We start from the raw sequence: 21,238 nt of genomic DNA on the forward strand, positions 1-21,238 counted from the left end.
AAATCGTTTGAGTATGGACTTAAATATCAACCATAACCATAAAACATAATGATTTATAGGTTGCAAACAAAAAATATTAAACAGATGAAATATGTTTTTCCAATAATTGCAAAAGAAACCAGGTTAAGTCGTTGCACGCATCGTTGTATGCATTGGAAACAAGCACAGGTTGAAGAGGTCGTATGAATAATTAAATATCATTTCGGCAACTTCTATTTAAATATTCATGAGGAAAAGTGATATGGGTCAGTGACTGTATATGACATAGGAATATACAGTCAACGCATTTTGACTGCTCAAATAGCACGAGTGCAGTATAAATTGAATTAAGCAACTTTTAATTTCTTCACGTGTTTTAATTTATAATCTATATGTGTAAGCCTCCACCAGATCACCACGCTAAATATATGTGAGAAAGGAGTGAAATATGCCATAGTGGAAATCATAGTGCAACAATCGCTATACTGAAAATATGATTATTTTTTTTTCTTCAAATTGTCCACAAAAGATATAAAGAATATCTACTAATATGATCTTTCTGATGTATTAAATTTAAATGCAGTCAGACGATGCTGTCATTTTCTACGGGAGTTCTTTGATTGTCGATATGATCGTCATCGTTCGACGATACTGATTGTCGTCGTTTTATCTCTTCCTTATCGGCCGGATCTACCTGGTTTTTCCTCAAGATACTTGGTGTAGATTGCGTCGTTGTTTTTTCTTCGTCTATGCAATTATCAGCATTGGACTTTTTTTTATTGCGTTCATTTAATAATACCCGATCAACTATACTTCCGAATGATTTCCCGTGGTGTTTCCACTTCATTGCATATCGCTCCGCGATCTTGCTATTACGTTTCTGGAAAACAGAGCCTTCAAGTTTTTCAAGGCTCTTCATTTTATCCACATCGATTTTCATTTTTTGCATATTTTCCTCAACAATTTCCGATAGTTGTCTAAATTTCGTTTCTTTTTGTTTTATTATCGATCTATTCATATCTAATACGGTTCTATCCTTGTCGGATATTTCCGTTTTTTTCCTCGACCGATGGGTTTCAGCAGATACGAGACGGGACGCAATTTTTTCGTCTATTTTTGTCGTTTCTGATTTTTCACTTTCCCAGATATCGGTATTGGCTGCAACATGTATCAGTGTTGAAAACCTATGGTAAAGCATACAGATAAACTGGATTGAAAGAAGAACTCCAAATACAACAGCAAATAAAATGGCAATAGGAACTATTTTATTATCGTCTCGTCCGCCACAAGAGAATGTAATTGTCAAATCATTTTCGAAAACATTAACCTGGGTCAGGGCATACATGACAGTAACTAAAACGCCATTTAATAGATACACAAATAACGAGACTCTGTTGCGCAAGTCAAGTAGATCATCTTGAATTTTCTTTTCTTTTGTCGGGCTCATGTTGATGGGTTTTAGATATTTCCTGATACATTTTTTCCAAAATTTGGTCTCGTTTTTTGGAATTGCTTTGACATGTCTATCAGGTATCAAATGGTATTCCTCGTCATTTTCTGTCTTGAATTTCCTGTCATCCCACGCATTCTTATCTTTTATTGTACTTCTATCCACGTTTTCTACTGTTGCTGAATTTTCATCTGTATTCTTTGTAAGACCTTTTCCATCAGCTTTCACAATAAAATAACAGATATAAATGAGACTTATTGTTTTCTGACTAACTTATCAAGTCAGACTCATTAAAAATTAAACACAATAGTATTTCAAAAAAGTTTCTTCAAATCAGTTAAAGTGCTTCAAAGCCTCTCATGATCTTGGTTACAAAATTGCGACCGGACACCATGGAACCAAATTTAGGACTTTTTACTACATTCGACAGTGAAAAATCGACATCATATATGTTAAGCTACCAAAAAATCACGGTATGACAAAATAAAAACAAGAATGTGTCCAAAGTACACGGATGCCCCACTCGCACTATCATTTTCCATGTTCAATGAACCGTGAAATTGAACAAAAATCTAATTTGCCATTAAAATTAACAAGAATGTGTCCATAGTACACGGATGCCCCACTCGCACTATCATTTGCTATGTTCATCGGACCGTGAAATTGGGGTCAAAACTTTAGTTTGGAATTATGTTTAGAAAGATCATGTTATAGGAAACATGTGTACTAAGTTTCAAGTTGATGTAACTTTAACTTCATCAAAAACTACCTTGACCAAAAACTTTAACCTGAACTTCGCACTATCATTTTCTATGTTCAGTGGACCATGAAATTGGGGTAAAAACTATAATTTGGCTTTAGAATTAGAAAGATCATATCATTGGGAACATGTGTACTAAGTTTCAAGTTGATTGGACTTCAACTTCTTTAAAAACTACCTTGACCAAAACCTTTAACCTGAAGCGAACGGACGCACAGACGGACGAACGAACGGAGGCACAGACCAAAAACATAATGCCCCTCTACTATCGTAGGTGGGGCATAAAAAGATCATACCATAGGGAACATGTCAACTTCTTTAAAAACTACCTTGACCAAAAACTTTAACCTGAAACTCACACTTTCATTTTCTATGTTTAGTGGACTGTGAAGGATCGAACGAACGGACGAACGGACGCACAGACCAGAAAACATAAAGCCCCTCTACTATCGTAGGTGGGGCATAAAAAAATCAAAAAGAGAAAATCCCCAGACTGATTTATTATTAAAATCAATATACAAAAAAAGATTGCTCCAAGAAAAGGTAAACCATATTATTAAGAAAATCAAACTTTAAGGGTTGACAATTCTAAATATATATTGAACTAACAGTAGAATGCCCTTGAGGAACATTACAGATACCTGTTAAAAAGCACACGACGGACCTACTGTAATATATTATAAAAATTCGTAAAGCTTATTGGCCTAAATAAAAGAATTATTTTGTGTTTTGTATACATACGACTATGATGCTTTTTTAAAAGGTAGTTAACTCCTGTACAAATGAATATTCACCGGTGAATAGCAGCAATATTGCTTGGTCGATATAGGTTTTTAGGCATACTCAATATCGTTGCATTTTTATAAATGAAAAAAAAACTGGGTTATTCCATGTCAAGTTATATTAAATATAATATTCAATAAAACAAAATCATACATTATGATAGGTTGCCGTCTCGTGATCATAATCCATACGTCTCTTATTCTCATTCACTTTTATTTTCTAGAACTTGATTTATACTTACTGGTAATTGTATCATCATTTTCGTCGTCAACCTTTTCACCTTTAACTATTCTGTCCACTTTATTTATCATATTCGTATAAAGAAAATCTTCTTTTGTGTAGGTATTTGTTGGACAAAATATACAACTGCAATATCATACAAACATTTTAAGTATTAAGATGACACACCAATATATTGTTCTTATATAATAGTATCACCTACTCTTACAAAGCAATTATTAATTTCGTTTTCCCTCAGAGTACGAATGGTTTGATCTAAATTCAGATTACATAGTCTTTTAAACAATATGCCAACCAAAGATTAGAGATACGTCCTTCCCATGTTACAATTTGCCCTACCGTAGTCAACTTGACATTAAGTGTTTTCCGCCCAACTGTCCCATTGACAACTCTGCACTTAAGTTTTTCGCATTTAAATCTTATGAAAGTTATATACAGTGCTGAGAACCAAAACTAGCAGACATACATGTAGTTAAAATTTGGACATTGAGTCACTTTTTGTTTTTAAGTTATGCCCCTTTCAAACTTTTTAAAGTGGTAATACATTGTACTTGACTGGAAGCATTTGTGTCCGCAGACACATTCTTTTTTTATTTGGCAGATGATTTGAAATGCGGGTGATTTTAAAGTGAATTTCACGAAAGGTTGGGGATATAATAGGTGGATGATATGCCGTGTGGTTACATTAAAGGTTGAAGATATAATCGGCGTCAATGTAATCCAATAACATAAATGGTTCCCATTTTTTACAACGAATCTCTCTTTAATGATGCTCAATGCTTAAATAATTGAAAATCAAAACCTCATTAAAAATATGGAGAGTTTATAAACCAAGAACGGACAATAAGTATAGCCAAGCAAAAAATACTGCAAATAATGCCAAAAGTACCCGAAAAAATCTCCAAGAGAACAGAAGTAGCCTTTTTCGTCCTTTTCTGGTTTATGCTTCTGGGTTGATTTCTTGACCTCTGTGTCTGGTGTAGCTTCTCTGGTTCCCCAGGATACAACATGCAGATTACCAATGGAGTAAAGGAACATCAGCATTGACATTGCTGGGATAGCCAAAAAATATAACAAACCTGGTATGATGCATAGTATTTCCTGTAATGAAGAATATTCGTTTATATGAACTAATATGTGTATAATGCAGTACACAGCATTTCAACAACAGTATGCATACATGGTCATAAGGGGTTAAGAAAACCAAAACGCCACATAGTCCATTGAAAATTGAAAGTTAATTTAACTTGAACTATTACCATTCGATCTTTTGCATCTTAATATTATGCTTATACTTATCAATTGCCATCAATACACTCGGCTTATTTCATACTTGCAATTCAATGCGCTTTTATGTCGTTATTTCAGAAATTATATAGACTTGTTTAGAAGTGGGAAGGAGCATTGCATTTTAATTTCTAACAAATGAGTGTAGCATTCAAATTATCCAAGATTTAATTTTAAAATTATTTACTTAAAATGATAAATATTTCTTTATTTTCTGTTGACACCATTTGGAACAAACGGTAAAAAATATGACATTGGCATTTTGCAGCATTAAGAATAACTCTATGAAGTCATTTAACATACCTTTGGATGTATTATAGCCGAAATGATAAAAATACCTCCAACTGCTATGGTGAAAAACGTGGCAGTGGAACAGAATCCTTCCACGATAGTAGTTCGTAAAACGCCAATCAACACAATTACCATAACAAACACGTATATGGCAGATAAAATAGCGGCATATTGAATCTGAAAAATAGATGATATAAAATAAAGTTTTCCTAAATTACGTAGTTGTAATACATTCATTTATTTTGAACTCAGTTATCTCACAAGATATGTTTTAAGATTGAAATATCGACAGCTTACATAAATGTGTCAGAAAAAGTTGCAATGGTAAAGGCTTTAGTCGTAAGCCAATACTCGTTTGGTTTATTTGAAGCTCTTGTGTGTAATAATGCATGTAGCTATGCTTACATATTTATTCATAACCCAACTAACAGCAAAACTCCTTATTTGATTTCTCTAAAACATTATTTACCATCATACACCATTCTGCATAGTTCATCTAGAATATGATATATAAAAAAGAAGATGTGGTATGATTGCCAATGAGACAACTATCCACAAAAGACCAAAATGACACAAACATTAACCACTATAGGTCACCGTACGGCCTTCAACAATGAGCAAAGCCCATACCGCATAGTCAGCTATAAAAGGCCCCGATAAGACAATGTAAAACAATTCAAACGAGAAAACTAACGGCCTTATTTAAGTAAAAAAAATAAACGAAAACAAATATGTAACACATAAACAAACGACAACCACTGAATTACAGGCTCCTGACTTGGGACAGGCACATACAAAAATAATGTGGGCGGGGTTAAATGTTCTATGTTCCTTACACATGAAAACATAATGTTCAGTTAATAATAAAAACCAATAATATTTACTCAAAACCCTTATTTGACATATATAGTAGAGTACATTTATAATCAGTTTCAAGTGGATGTGGCCACAAACATCTTTAAACCTAAAAGAATAACATAGCACAAACCCATGTTTATAAAACATGCAAATAAATATTGGCCAATTTCATCACAAAACAAAAACAAACAATATTTTAAAATACAATACAAATCAATACAACACAATAAATCAAGTTATTGCATAGCAATAAAATATTTCCCACAGAAAGTAACCAAGAGTAAGCGTGCAATAAATTCCAACATTGCACTAGTGCAATAAATCGTCAAAATTCATGACGTCATCAACGACGAAATTTTAACTTTTAAATACTATATTGCTATACAATAAAAGGTTATTGCATGAATATCCCAGGTAGAACATGTACATATATTGCACTCGAAAGCTCGTGCAATATAAAATTCTAATCGGGACAATATTCCCCAATATTCATACAATAACCCTATAATACAATACATCATGTACTGGGGGGGGGGGGGGGGGGGGGTGATTTCCATGTAATCAAAGCATATGTACAAACCTGTCGCTGCTGCGAGGCATACAATGTCATAATCAGAAATATTCCAACTGGAATGAGATTCAGTACCAACGACAACCATGGTGGAATTGATTCAAAACCAAGTATAATCGCACCAAATACCAGCATAAATATGGTACCTGGTGTCAACAGAACGGACGCAAACAGAACTGAATGGTAGACAATATACAGAAAAGATATATTCTCGTTGTTATATGTAATTTGTTTCCAGTCCAATATTACATCAAGGACGTTAATCATGGTCGACGGCACCCATCTTCGACGCTGATTATAGAACTCAGAAAATCCTTCCGGTGCATATGTGTATGCATCTGACTCTGCGCAGTATTCAATTTTCCATCCCTGCTTTAGAAGCAATGTACACAACCATCGATCTTCTCCTATTATGTTAAGGAAAAAGAATATTAAATAAAATAAATTGATCACTTTCTCCATTGAAGGGCATAACTGAAAATAAAATAAAAAATGTATCTTAAATTTGTCAGTTTATTTGATGAAGTAAACATTTTTTTTATTACAATGATATATACCACGTAAATTAAAATGTTTTGGCTTCGGTCGATTGACCTTAAATTAAAATCAACGCTAACAGTGTTTTCAAAACAAAAGAAAATCACACTTTTGTCATATGAAAAATGAGTGTCAGTATTTATGATGAAGTCAACATTTTTTTAATTGCAATGACATATTCCCCGTAAATTAAAATATTTTTGCTTCTGTCGATTGGCTTTACATTAAAATCAATGCTGTTTTTTTAATGTTCCTCGTGTATTTTTCGCTTCTCTTTTTTTGTTGTTGTTCTTTTAATTTTACGGAACCGTTGCCTCGAATTCGATTCTTTTTATCCATCATTATCTTGCCCCTCATGTACGGGGCGCCGAATGGGACTCTTGTGGTTTTGTACTCAAAATTCAATTTTGTACGGACAAAAGTGACTTTTGTTCAACAAAAATAAGTTCAGTTTAACGAAATTTGTATCATACTACAAATTTAAAATTTTGTCATACAAAATTATCTATCAGCGGACAAAAGTCACTTTTGTCATGACAAAATTCATTTTTGTTACACAGACTTGAATTTTGTTACCTAATTTGAAAATTGGGCGACAAAAGTCAATTTTGTATTCAAATTAGTTTAGTTTGGTTTCTGTGAACTAATTTGCATACAAAATCGACTTTTGTTACACAAAATTGACAAAAATGAATTTTGTCTCAACAAAATTGACAAAATTTACTTTTGTCTCAACAAAATTGACAAAATTGAATTTTGTCTCAACAAAATTGACAAAATTGACTTTTGTCTCAACAAAATTGACAAAATTTACTTTTGTCTCAACAAAATTGACAAAATTGACAAAATTGACTTTTGTCTCAACAAAATTGATTTTTGTCTCAACAAAATTGACAGAATTGACTTTTGTCTCAACAAAATTAACAAAATTGACTTTTGTCTCAACAAAATTGACTCACAAAATTGAATTTTGTCTCACAAAAGTCAATTTTGTCTCACAAAAGTTAATTTTGTCTCACAAAAGTCAATTTTGTCTCACAAAATTGAATCTTAACTCACACAATTGACTTTTGTGATTTAATTTCCATATCAGGTAACAAAAGTCAATTTTGTATGCAAATATGTTTATATTTGCATACCTTTTAGACAAAATTGACTTTTGTCATGACAAATATGAATTTTGTCTACAAAAATGAATTTTGTCTACACAAATGAATTTTGTCATCACAAAATTGAAGTTCTCACAAAACAAGTCTGTAGCACATAGTTTTGTAAGACAAAAATGATTTTGTTATGACAGAATTGAATTTTGTACAAAACCTTAAGAGTCCCATTCGGCGCCCCGTATCATGACTCTCTATTATTTTATTTTGGTCCATTGTTCACACAACATTTTTTGCCCATTATTCTCAAAATAAAAAAAAATATGACAAATTAAATTTAGTATATTTTACCTTGATCGTATTGGATAAAATGTTCGGCTTCTGTGGAGTCTGTCGTGTATGTGTCAAGGACATTAGGATGGAGAATGGCCGATCCGCGAAATAAACTAAAACATCCCGGACTACACAAAACACAACCAAGTACATGCTCCGTTGCTTTCTGTAGCCAATGGCTGATAGCATATTCAAATTTCTGATACCATACCATAGGACCTGTTATGATGATTTTAAAATATAGTCACAAAACAAAACAACTAAGTATTTCAAAGTTTGGTGACATACGTTGATCAATTATTCTAGATCTGTCTTCTAAGTTAATTTACATCTAGGCATAGCCAATGGGGGCTGAATACGATAAAAGAAAGGATTTCGGATTCTCAACTGTGAAATTTTCATTTCTGTGTAGCAACATCCCAATAGCGCCTGCACAAGGAGTACATGTATATATCTCTCATGTGGTATTATATTCCAAAGCTTACATTCCTATATCATGACTTCCTTAATAGAGGGTTGAATCACAAAGATACCAGTATGCCAAAAGTTGAAAGGATTAATGTTAAAATCATCCCTTTGAAAAATTTACAGACACCATAACGAGTTGGATCACCGTTTTGTAAAATCTAAAATCTGTTTTACAGATGACGACGAATATGTTCCTTTTGTCGTATTACTAACCACAATCCAGTTTTTTTTCTCCCTCAAATGTGACATACATAATTAGTGTACGTTAGTTACCTAACAGACGTGTGGAGCAAACCTAAGTAAACTGTGATCCCTCCTTAATTGTGTAGAAGTTGAGGGGTCGTGTTGCTCAGTCTTTAGTTTTCCATATTTTGTTTACTGCTGTTAGTAGTTTGGTAGATTATTGACATAAGCAAAAAGACAAAAGAGGTTTACTTTTATAAGACGTTAAAGACACCCTTGTAGATTTCGAAAAAGAGTAGGCTAATGCCGCTACAATGCAGCACTCGCACCCGCTAAGTTGAAAGGGATTAATATAAGTTGCAAAACGTGTTTCCTAATCCACTCTAAATAAATATGTTTAGACTTAATATATTAACAAGTATAGGTATCGTACGGCCTTCAACAATGAGCAAAGCCCATACCGCATAGTCAGCTATAAGAGGCCCGATAAGACAATGTAAAACAATTCAAACGAGAAACTAACGGTCTTATTTATGTAAAAATATGAAGGTTTGCCGATTGTGAAGGTCTTGCAGCGATATGTAATTGTCTGCGTCTTTGTTCTTCAGCTTTGTCTTATGACGAAGGTGTTATAATAGATGTCTGATTGGCAATTATAGAGCATCATTCTCTTTATTTTTTTTATAAAGATGAAAGATCATGATTTAGATAAACAAATGTCGGCGAGTATGCACATACATTGTAGCTCTCACCGACGTGCAATGTGTATGTTACAGAAAACGTTCCTAAAGTTATAATGAATTGACAAAATAAGAATATAGTTCTATACCTGAACCAATAGGATGAATTCGACCACAGACTGCACCAACAAGAGGCGATTTATTCATTCGCTTCATTAAGCTTAGTATAGCTTCCGGTTCGAAATCGACATCTCCATCAAGAGCTAATAGGTATGTATTTTCTGCTGCCTCTTGTAGCCCGGCCTTTCCATACTGGTTAATAAGGGCCCATTTCAGAATGTAAAACATGTACATTACCTTAAAAGGAGAAACATCTTAAACAAATATTCCCGAAACAGTTACTATACAAAAGAAGATGTGGTATGATTGCAAATGAGACAACTATCCACAAAAGACCAAAATGACACAGACTTTAACAACTGTAGGTAACCGTACGGCCTTCAACAATGAGCAAAGCCCATACCGCATAGTCAGCTATAAAAGGCCCCAATTAAACAATGTAAAACAATTCTACGAGAAAACTAACGGCCTTATTTATGTAAAAAAAATGAACGAAAAACAAATATGTAACACATAAACAAACGACAACCACTGAACTACAGACTCCTGACGTTGGACAGGCACATACATAAATCATGTGGTGGGGTTAAACATGTTAGCGGGATCCGAACCCTCACTCTAACATGGGACAGTGGTTTAACAGTACAACAAAAGAACGAACTATAAAAATACACTCACTTATGGACATGTACATTAACTAATAAATTACATAATTTTTCTTATAATAAAATTCAAATTTTGACATTTTACAAATTTTTCATTGAAACAAGTTTGTCCGATAAAATTTTGTTTAGCTAGAACGACTGGAACAATCATTTTACTCAAATGTTATGTTTACCATATTTGGAAGTTTTTTTTGTCTGATTATCTTAAATCAATATGTTAGGAAAGAGCTACCTGCCTTTCTTAGAGCTATTTTGTCCCACTCTTGTAATCCATTCCTTTCACAAACTAGTTTAGCTTAAATGAATTAGTAGAAGGTCCGGTAAGGGTTAATTTCGGCCTAAAATTCGAAATGCATCTAAGGAAGATTTTTCAAATTTGACATTTTCGTCATTCGATTCAATTGGTTGTTGTTAAAGATTTTAACTTACTTGGTCATATAAAACAATCAAATTCAAGCTTAAATATGAAAAATCTATCAAATATACCATTCAACAGCGATAGCAGTGTCCCCTGTTGTGTTCAGTCAGTACGGAGATATAAATGGAATGGAAAATCATGTTTCGAAATTAAGTAAATCAACGTCACCGCTGTTTCGGAGTTACGTGATACATACCTGGCTCCATCGTTTCTTACGACGAATTTTATTTTTATCCTTTAGATGAACCACGAGCTTATTTCCTCCAGGGAGAGCCCAATATATCCTTGCGCCGTAAGGCGTTCTGTACATTTCGCCGTCAGGAATTGTTATTCTTTTCCCATGGACAGCACTACAAAACGTATTTTAATGAAAGTTTGACCATGTAGAAACATTATTACGAACAGGATGTTACATTTTTTTAATTTCACGTTGATGCAGTAAATAGAGCTCGTAATTTCAGACACGACCATAGTAAACTAATTTTTAAAGGATATCAGTTTAACATTATTGGAAGTTTGTTGATAATTGTGTTTAACGTTTTAAACATATATATTTTTTATTAGATAAGTACATCACTAAACAAATATTTCTTTCCACTTACTTATTTTTCTTTTTACTTGTCTCGAGGTAAATATTTTACAACATTGAGCTTTTATTCATGATATAGAAACAAAACAAAACTGTTAATATAAATTGTAGCTAATTTCCCTTAAACTTCTGAAGATTTGTATTTTATTGCACATATCAAACGTTTATATAAGTTAGTATTTGGGTTTGAGCGACCGCGCGTAATCGAAGGTATTTAAATCCAGAAAAGCTTCGAAAGCACATGAAAACCTCTAAAAATTCCGGTACCCTAAATTTGACGTAGTGGATAGTATAATATGACTATGTCGAGGTGTGCCTTATTCTAAACGATATTGTTCCGTTGTCTTTTTTACTCACCTTCCTGCTTCGTTTATAACCTGAATAAAAGTTTTAACATAATCATTGACGTCTGGACCAGATTGACCTTCTTTAGGTGGATCAAAAGCATCATCGAAGAAAACGTTAGCTGAAAAATTCAAATGAAAAAGGAAGGTTAGCTTATGCTTATAGGAATACATAAAGGTTGTGTTTAAAAAATATGACAAAAGCCAATTTTCTTCTTTAGAACTGTGTACAAAGCTTAGTATGTTTCACAATGAAAAATGCTAATGAGTTCACAATGAAAAATGCTAATGAGTTCACAATGAAAAAAATCTTTTGAAACAAGGGAGGATTGTTTTTGTAGATTATATATATGTTTTTATCAGGTCACATTGAATTTATTCCAAGGAGCTGGAAATAATACCGGATGTCATTGATGTCATAACAGATTTGTGAGTATGTCCAGTGGCAAATATAACATGCATATCTGAATTTACTTATGTAATTTACGAATTGGAACCCTGCTTTGATTTTTTTAAGTTCCGGTTCATAAAGTTATATATGTCACCGGTCCCGGACTTTTTACGTAGAAGACTATTTCAGATCCTCATTAAATTATTAGTAAATTGTCAAAGTGGTTTCTGAGAGGAAGTTGTATATTTTAGAGTCAATGAAAACATGATTAAGGATTGGTTGGTATTAGATATAATAATTGTATTACTCATACTATATATAGCTAGCAGATCATAAATACGCCCGTTTGTTAGGTACATAAAAAAGATGCTTGTTTAAAATGTGGCAATATTTATTTTTGTTGATCAAAGAAATCAATGAAAGCGATTTAAAACCATTTTAGTTTGAGGTTGTTATGTCTTAAAAATCTAACTGATCAATTTCCCATCTTTTAAATGAGCAAAAGCCGTTTAATGTGCATTGACAAGTTACCTTCAAAATCAAATGGTTCAACCTTGTCGTCGTCTTTTGCAGATTCTGCTATCATTTCTGTTGTAAATTGCTTCATATCTAATCTAAAACAAATGTCGGAGGATTAAAAGAAGTCCAAATAACATTAAGTTATACATAAACAATTAAAATCATCATTTTCACCTGTAATTAGTCGTGTCGGAAATGGAATAGAGTGCGAACAAATACAAAAGGATATATATTGAAACTCATCAATCGAAAATAAAATGTCAATACCAATTCGAACAACGGATACATTCGAAAAACAAACAACAGTAAAAAAAAAACAATATAGAAATCTAAAGTCTGAGCAACACAACAGTAAAAAAACCAATATAGAAATCTAAAGTCTGAGCAACACAAAACCAATCTAAAAGCCGGTGTGTACTCATGTGCATTTGAATTACCTTTGTTTTTGCATATTTTGAGTTGTACAACAGTTGCCATTTGTGTAAGAAGAACCGGTCATCTAACTAACAAAAATGTTGTTCGTGTTGCCCAATCTTACTTGAGATGGAAAATGGGGTCCTTGTTGCTGAATCTTACAAGGGAACATGTAAAGAAGACAATACGCACGTTTGCTTACCAGTAATCAGATAATTATTTTCAATGGTTGATATATTGTTGGTTGTATAAATTCCAGTGGCAAATATTTCTTGCATGTTTAGGTCAAAAATATTTTTAATAGTGCATACTGCATATTAATGAATAAAAATTCAATAAAACAAGACTTACGCTGTTTGTTTTCTCGTTTGAATTTATAGCTTACTATGTGGTATGAGCCTTCCTCGTTGTTGAAAGCCGCACAGTGACCTATAGTTGTTAGTTTCTGTGTGATTTGGTTTCTAGTGTAGAGTTCTCTCATTGTCAATCATACAACATCTTCCGTTTTTTTATAAGAAATTACCTAAATAATGATTTTAATAACTGTGTCATCTCGTTAGCAGTTTCGTGCCACATTGTGGCACAACAGGCATACAACATTTTCCTTTTCTTATTTTCAAATTTCTGAAAATTGAAAGATAACACATTATGTTAGTTTGAATCACAACATCAAACTGATCAAATGTACATTAAAATGAGCTAGGAATAATATAACGACAAAACCAATATTTAGACTAATATAGTTTTTTTTAGCATTTGAAAAGCACAAAAATCCGATTTGTTTTAAATTATGTATTTGTTTTTGTGACATCTTCACCTAGGGAGCTACCATTTGATTTTTATGCATTTTTTTATCTGTAATCTCTGTCCTGCATTTTTATTTTTCACTCTGTTCGGTCCTGCCTTTTTTTTATTTTAGATTATCCTGACTTTTTTTTACCTAAATTGTCGTCCTGACTTTTTTTTGCAAGTGTCTCATCTTTAATCAAAACTCCTGTCCTGCCGGTTTTTATTTTTCAAATTTCATCCTAGCCCCCCATAAAAATCAAATGGTAGCTCCCTTATTTCACTCCTAATTTTAGCTCACGTGGCTTTCTCGTTTATTAGCATTATTTTTTTCATATGAGGTTCACAATTATTTCACGTTTACTTCGATCATTAAAGTGTGTTTTTATTTTCATCCTCTTTAGAGTCCTACATCATTAGGCCGTAACCCTGAAAGTACTGTGATTTTAAACTGTTGTGATGAAAGCCTCGGTGGCCAAATGGTCCGAGAAGTTTATTTTCCGCTTGTTTAACTTATCGGGGATTTAAGTTTCGACAACGATTTTCATCGACTAGCGGTTCTCTGCGGATACTCCGGTTACATTATTAACATCAACAAAAACAAAATTCGACTTCCATTAAATAGCAAAAAGTGCTGACAGTAACATCCAACAATCAATCAATGTATTTTGTTCTTAAGCAATTTTTAATCATGGGAACGTTTTTCTATACACAACTGTGTATTGATATTTCGTATGATCAAGTTCATTTTTTTTTTAAATATAATATCTTTCGTACATTCGTTTGTCTCTCATAATTGTCCTTCCGTAGATATAACAGGGTTCTATCTTGTTTGGGTCTTCTTGTAACATAACTTGTTTTCGTACATGTACTACTTGAACTCAATTTTCGCTAAATTGTATGTTAATTAACTCATCATATTATACAAGGACTGAAATTTTACATAAATGACAATGGTAAGAACTAACCTTTTTGTGAACAATGCCATATTCTTTATCATATCTCCTACGATTCAACAACAAGGATATATCAATTTGCATTCCACAATAAAAGGGTTGGACGAATATCCTAAAAGAATGAAAAAAATCTGATAATAGATTTTAATAATGATATTATCCATGTTATCGTGAGTCATATAATTTGTTTTTATTTTTTCATGAAAGACCTTCATTTAGTTGTTAATTTCTGTGTAATTTGGTCTCTTGTCGAGAGTTGTCTCATTCCTTTGCTATATATATCATATTTTGATTATATTTTTTCAAAATTATAAAAAATTACTATTTCTATGTTAAAGAGAGATCACACTGCTGGTAAGTAAGATACGACAATGACAGTTTTGCGTTATGGTCGGCTACACCAATGAAGCTCTACTTCCATTCTTAATTTTACTCACTATCGGACTTAAAACTGTTTCGTATTCCGTGCGTATTCCTAAGATTCAAATATTATTCTAGTACACGATTAACGAATGTGTTTTAGTGTGCAAGAACTGTATACATACGCATCTTCTTAGACCTATTTTTGATGCCATAGAGACTGATTAAAATTACTGTTTCATTAATATTTTTCCCTTCTTAAATACTAAAATTTATCTCACCGTGCTGTTTCTCCGTGCTTGTAACCATCAACCTTCCAAACGTGTCTGGTTATCAATAGAATAGAAAAGTACAACAGGAAAAATGCAGCAAAAAGTTCAGTACAGTTGTCTACCAAATTTCCATTTCCTTGCACGCACCAATCAGAAAAGAGTAGGTCACATGATTCAAATTTCAAGATGTCTGGAGTATGCATCAATCCCACCAAAGTGAATGTTGTCGCAACGGGCAAAATAATCATAGGGATGACATATCCGAATCGCTGACAATTGATAGCACAGACGGTTTTGGTAGCCTTATAACATAGGTACTCGCATATTATGGTTATGGCAGCTGCTAATAACGGTACGTTGTATTGACAGATTGGGTTGTCTCCCATGTTTTGCTCTCCCAAAATGGAAAATATGGTCGCGCTGCCATCGTTAAAGAGTGATTTAAACACAGCCGTTGGATCGTCAGATTTACTTGTGAATATTGTTATGACGGCAAGAAAAGTTATTATTATTTTCCAGATATTAGCTAGGCAAGTCACTTTTGTTCTTCCAACATGTAATTCACGTTTAAGACGCCTCAAGAGATTAGAATCTTCGTCTCCCATGGTGATGAAGTTTTCCCAGTATTTAACAGATGTAAACAAGGCTGCTATTACAAATATCCCAGACAACCAACCTCTTCGAATGTACAATCCAATTAAAATAATTCCAATAATTTGGAAAGCAATTCCAAGAAGCGGAAAAGAAAAAGAAAGCCACGAAGCTTCATCAAAGAGGGAACATTTTGATACTTTGTTGTTTTTTTGCAATCGCTCGACGAAAACTTTGTCAATTACGTTAAGAATTGCTGGAACCAATGCGACCGCCATATATATAACGGAAGCGGAAGCAGGATCAAATGAAGGTAGCACAAGGAATGCAAGGATAGAAACACCAATGGAGTGGATTGTTTCTATAGCCATGGCCTATAAAGAGAAGGATGCATATACATTGTATATACACGTCGACGACACAAACAGAAATTGAAATGATATTTGATATTCATACATGCGTTTACCCTTTTCTTCTTAATTTTATAATTTGTTCATATATTGTATTGTTACTCCGATGTCCCACTTAAAGGGATGGTTGTTGCCAGATAACATGTTTAATCCCGTCACATTCTGCATGTATATGCGTGTCGCAAGTCAGGAGTCGGTAATTCAGTGGTTGTCGTTTTTTGCTGTATATTATATTTCATTCTGTTAATTTTTTTTTGTTCACACAAATAAGGTTTTGCTCACTGTTTAAGGCCATACAGTGACCTATATTTGTTAACTTATATGTCATTTGGTCTCTGGTGGAGAGCTGTTTAATTGGAAATTATATCACACCTTATTTTAACATCATAGCGTACTCTGATATATAATGTTTTTTCTTCTACAAATTGTGAATTAGATGTAGAGTTGACTCATTTGCACTCATACTACATCTGCTATCTATAGACAACGAAGCAATTATGATAACGATTATATACTTACTGCTAAAAGAACTTTCCAATCCAATCTCTTATTCGTTTTAAAACAAATTCGGAAAAATGTTGACAAAAATGTAAGAAAATAGGGGGCAACAATTACCAGGAATACTGCCCAAATCCATATCTCATCTACTGCAGAGAATGGATCTGACTGCAAACAGTCTGACTCAAACTGACAGTCTGATCCATTAATGACCAAACAGTTAGACGCCAACCAACAGTCTGAGCTTCTGCAGGCCGAACAGTAAGACGCCAGCCATGTGTTTGTCGTATTGCTGGCCGAACAGTTTAACTGAAACATACAGTCTGATTCACTGCTTACTGAGCAGTTAGACTCCAGCATTCCACCAAGTCTGTTGATGTTGGAATTATAAGACATAATCGGAGGACTTATGTGCCAGATTAATATATGGAAGGTTATTCTGGCTATAAAACCACTCCCGAGAACAATGATAAAGAGAGAAATAGCAAATGCAATTTTGAGTATTTTCTCTGGTGGTGGACATTTTGATTCGTTCCACTGTAAATCGGCGTCTTCAGTGCTACACAATAAAATGAAGGAAACAAAAAGAAACATAAACTTATTTATTTACAATAAGAATGATGTTAATATAAGCAAAAGATAACAAATTGTATAAAAAAAAGAAGATTAATGATTGTTAACATCCAGTGGCAAATAGTTCAAGCATATTCTGGACTACAATCGAACATGGTATACAAGTGTTAAAATGTCTTATTATTAACGACAAGGTCTCAAAATAGGTCTCAAAATGTGGCTAGTTTAGTAGTTTTTGTCGTATAAATGCAAAGTTTTGAAGCATATACAACAAATAAATAAAGACAATTATAATGAAAACATTTTTTTCGACACTAGATGTCTCTTCAGAGATACTCGAGACCAAAATATTTGAAAATCCTAATTTTTTTTTAAAATAAAAGAAATATATATGAACAATTTATTTTCTTTCCTAAGCGAGAATCGAGCACATGCTTCTGTTACTTAAGATCGTGGCATATTTCTGCTAGGTTTATCATTTTTTTTTTAAATTCAAGAATTTCATAATGTTACAACTGCCTTTATCTAATACACATGTGCGTGTAAATAACTCAACAGAATAATGACCATTTTTACAGAGTATATTATATTATTAAGTGCAACAATACATTATATAAGTGCACATAAGTTAAATATGATTCCAAAAGTTTATTGTTTTCTGTTTGGTATTAAATTAATATTAAGATCCATTTTGTTACAAATTGTGATCAATTTTGTTTGGCAATCGCCAATGGGAGTCACCAGTGTTTAAGAACATCAGTTGTTCAACCTGTTAGTCAAATGCGTTTTGTTAGAATATACTTTTTCACTTTTTTGGTCTTTCTGATGATGTAGTGCTGCTTTTAGACGCATCTACAACGAAATTTGTTATACATGCACTCGTATAAAAATTTGCGGTTTTTATCCAACGCACTCGTAGATTTTTACGTTGTTTTCAATTTTCGCGTTTCTGGCTTTAAACAGGTACATGAGAATATGTGGCGAGGCGAACTACCATAGTATTTTTCTTTCGAAACCTAAGAAGAATTTGTATCTTTTGCAAGACTTGAAGTAGGTCTTTTCCATGATGTGATTGGTTTGTGTCGACCTGTTTAAGTTAAAAATGATATATATACTCTATAAACTGATTAAGGATTTTATACTTATACGTTGTCTCATTTACTTACGATTTATTGTCATTATTTGTTTTCAAAGTATGATGCTCTGCGTTTGATATCCTTTGTTGACTTAATCTCCGTCTATCTGACATCTTAAAGACCTCTACAGTTACCTTGAGAATAAATATTGATTTACAAATGTAGGTTAGAAAAAAAGCAACATGAAGTTTGTGTATGAAGACCCCCTAAAGAAACAAAAACTATACAAAAAACGATTTGCCCACTTACAACGTCCCCACTCCCTCCAACCAAAAAAATGGACAGGAGAAAACGGGGAAATTGATTTACTTGATAAAAGTTTTGCATTCAGCGTGAGTTTGTTTACGAATCCATGACAATTTAAGTAAATGTTATTGAAGTAACAGTGTATGTAAAGTGCGGATCCTAAAATGTCATTTTTACTGTATATGCCATAAATGTCTAATGTAGAATGATAAATAAACAGACGAACTTTTTTTATTTTTTGAAGAAAATGAAGAAAATGAGTTAAAATGTATATGTTCAGAAATACATAATACTAATAAAACAAAGTAAGAGATGCGAGCGGGGTTTTATCGCGCCTAAAGCCATCCAGCTGTGAAATATATACCAAAATAGGTGAATATTTAGGACATTTCACGAACAGATTGTGCAGTAGTCTCGATCATCCAGCCGCTTTATTTTTCAAAGTAGAGCGTCTGGATGACAAGTGATATAAAAATGGTAATTTATGACATTCGGAATAGTATCGGCTTTTTTAGCTTGTTTTTAAGGATAATGTCCAAGACGAATAACCAAGAAGTTGGTTATTGACTTCGGAAGAAATTATATTACGATAATACTATTGAAAAGCCCGAGAGTACCGATTGTTGTTTAAAGCTATTTATATTTTGTTTGTGACGACATACAAGTCGTGGAAAACACCAGGCAGCATGGCTTCCATGACCGCGAAGGAAAATAACAGCACATCAAACCTTGGTAAGATGATATAACAACACAATCTGTTACATAAATTTTAATGCAAACTGAAACAGCGAGTAGTTATATATTCTTTCATGCATGTCCGTGCTACGTAAGCAAGTTACTAATTATACAATAAATGGCAATTTTTGTATTGACTGGGACCACTCGAACAGTCGTGTGTACGCTATAAATACATTTTGGGGTTGTTAACTTTAAAAATACTTGATGGAAAAGTGATATGACGCCGAAATATGCACTTCATCTAAGATAAGTTTGTTGTATTTATATGTAGTGTATAAAGGAGTTTGCATTTTGATATGTGTAAAAAAAAAAAGGGGGGAGGAGAGATGCGCAATGTTGTACACTTTTGAAGGAGGGAACGCAATTCAAAAACATAAGCAGACGAAAAACAAACAAAGTATATCTAGAAGATGCCACTGATTTTGTACATACACCAAACGGTCAAAATGATTTATGCTCGATTTTTTTTAAAACAAATGCATTTAGCTTATACAAACATATAAGAAGTGCGACACGTTGTTATGAAAAGTAATTTAAACATACTGTTAGTAAACAAAGTCTGGACTGGTCAACTTAAAAAAGAAAAATACTTTTTTGCACTTTTAAGAGGCATTTTTTTCACACTAAAAAAAGTCCATAAAAGAATACAAATGTTGTCAGTGAATATATACCAATTGGCTTTCTAAACCTTGAAACAAAACCATGGCATGAGGAATACACTGTAAATTTGTTTTTATGCAAAACAAGACAGTAAAACAATAGATGCAGCATCAATGAAAGGAGGTGTCAATGAGGCAGCAATCGGTGAACCCAATGACATACATTACCAAAAGTAGACATCAACATGATTAAGAGGACATCTTGTTGACTTAAACAAAAATTGAGAATAAAAGTACCAAAAGGTCAACATTATACAAGTAAGAACATGCGGTATGAATACCAATGAGACAACTATCCACCCCAAGTTCAAAGGAGGTGGATGAGAGCAAGTATAGGCAACTGTATGGCCTAAAACAATGATAAAAATTCATGCATGATTTTGATAGAGAACACGGACAGGGAATGTGCCAAAGAGACATCAACCCAACAAAAGAGCAGGAAACAACCCAATGCCACCAATGGGTCGTGTCATCACCACAGCGAGATAATCTCGCATCCCGTAGCGGAATTCAGCTTGCACCAAGACATTTCTAAATGTATATTTCTATATGATGTTTTTTTCCAAACATTTTGTTTTTCATATATGCTATGCTGGTGACCAAAAATTAATATGATTTTAACATTTACTTTATTTTGTAGACAAACCAATGATGATTTCGGGACACAGATGTCATGTGTAAAATGTGAAGAATTAAAAAAAAATCTATATAAATATTCGAATTTTCATTGTATCATAAACAGCTTCAAGGTTCAATTTTATAAGAAAAAAGATTCAAAGATTTTTTTTTAATTACTGAAGCAGCAATCATTATAAATAAATCACAGTATCAAAAATGTTGGGTTAACATTATTTTGACAGCAACCACAAAGCGAAAAAAAGGTACACAGACATATATTAAGTAAATGAAACAAACATCAAGAAACACATTGTTGTCAGATATGTCGGAGAATTTTAAAGATTTGTATTAAAAATCATATAAACAATTTGACAGTTTTCATGTTTGCGTTGTATCTCATTTACATGTCTGG

General features: G+C 33.0%; 1 protein-coding gene and 1 long non-coding RNA gene across 2 annotated transcripts in view; one reads left to right on the forward strand and one right to left on the reverse strand.

Moving 5' to 3' along the window:
- Positions 1 to 464: 464 nt before the first annotated feature.
- Positions 465 to 21,238, reverse strand: part of LOC139502678 (chitin synthase chs-2-like) — a 36,146-nt gene continuing 15,372 nt past the window's right edge. Inside the window, exons 2-16 of the mRNA XM_071292211.1 lie at positions 18,596 to 18,699; positions 16,878 to 17,415; positions 15,367 to 16,322; positions 14,738 to 14,837; positions 13,507 to 13,607; positions 12,582 to 12,664; positions 11,673 to 11,781; positions 10,923 to 11,076; positions 9,673 to 9,880; positions 8,211 to 8,411; positions 6,229 to 6,626; positions 4,803 to 4,967; positions 4,102 to 4,313; positions 3,214 to 3,338; positions 465 to 1,650 (exon numbers count right to left, since the gene is read on the reverse strand). Of these exons, the coding sequence (XP_071148312.1) occupies positions 563 to 1,650; positions 3,214 to 3,338; positions 4,102 to 4,313; positions 4,803 to 4,967; positions 6,229 to 6,626; positions 8,211 to 8,411; positions 9,673 to 9,880; positions 10,923 to 11,076; positions 11,673 to 11,781; positions 12,582 to 12,664; positions 13,507 to 13,607; positions 14,738 to 14,837; positions 15,367 to 16,322; positions 16,878 to 17,415; positions 18,596 to 18,678 (4,521 nt within the window). The 5' untranslated portion in view covers positions 18,679 to 18,699 and the 3' untranslated portion in view covers positions 465 to 562. The remainder of the gene's footprint in view (positions 1,651 to 3,213; positions 3,339 to 4,101; positions 4,314 to 4,802; positions 4,968 to 6,228; positions 6,627 to 8,210; positions 8,412 to 9,672; positions 9,881 to 10,922; positions 11,077 to 11,672; positions 11,782 to 12,581; positions 12,665 to 13,506; positions 13,608 to 14,737; positions 14,838 to 15,366; positions 16,323 to 16,877; positions 17,416 to 18,595; positions 18,700 to 21,238) is intronic.
- LOC139503534 (uncharacterized) lies at positions 19,247 to 20,923 on the forward strand. The gene is made up of 2 exons (XR_011659123.1): positions 19,247 to 19,543; positions 20,849 to 20,923. It is a non-coding gene; the product is annotated as an uncharacterized lncRNA (long non-coding RNA).

The sequence above is a fragment of the Mytilus edulis genome, chromosome 14 (genome assembly GCF_963676685.1).
Source record: "Mytilus edulis chromosome 14, xbMytEdul2.2, whole genome shotgun sequence".
Classification (NCBI taxonomy): domain Eukaryota; kingdom Metazoa; phylum Mollusca; class Bivalvia; order Mytilida; family Mytilidae; genus Mytilus; species Mytilus edulis.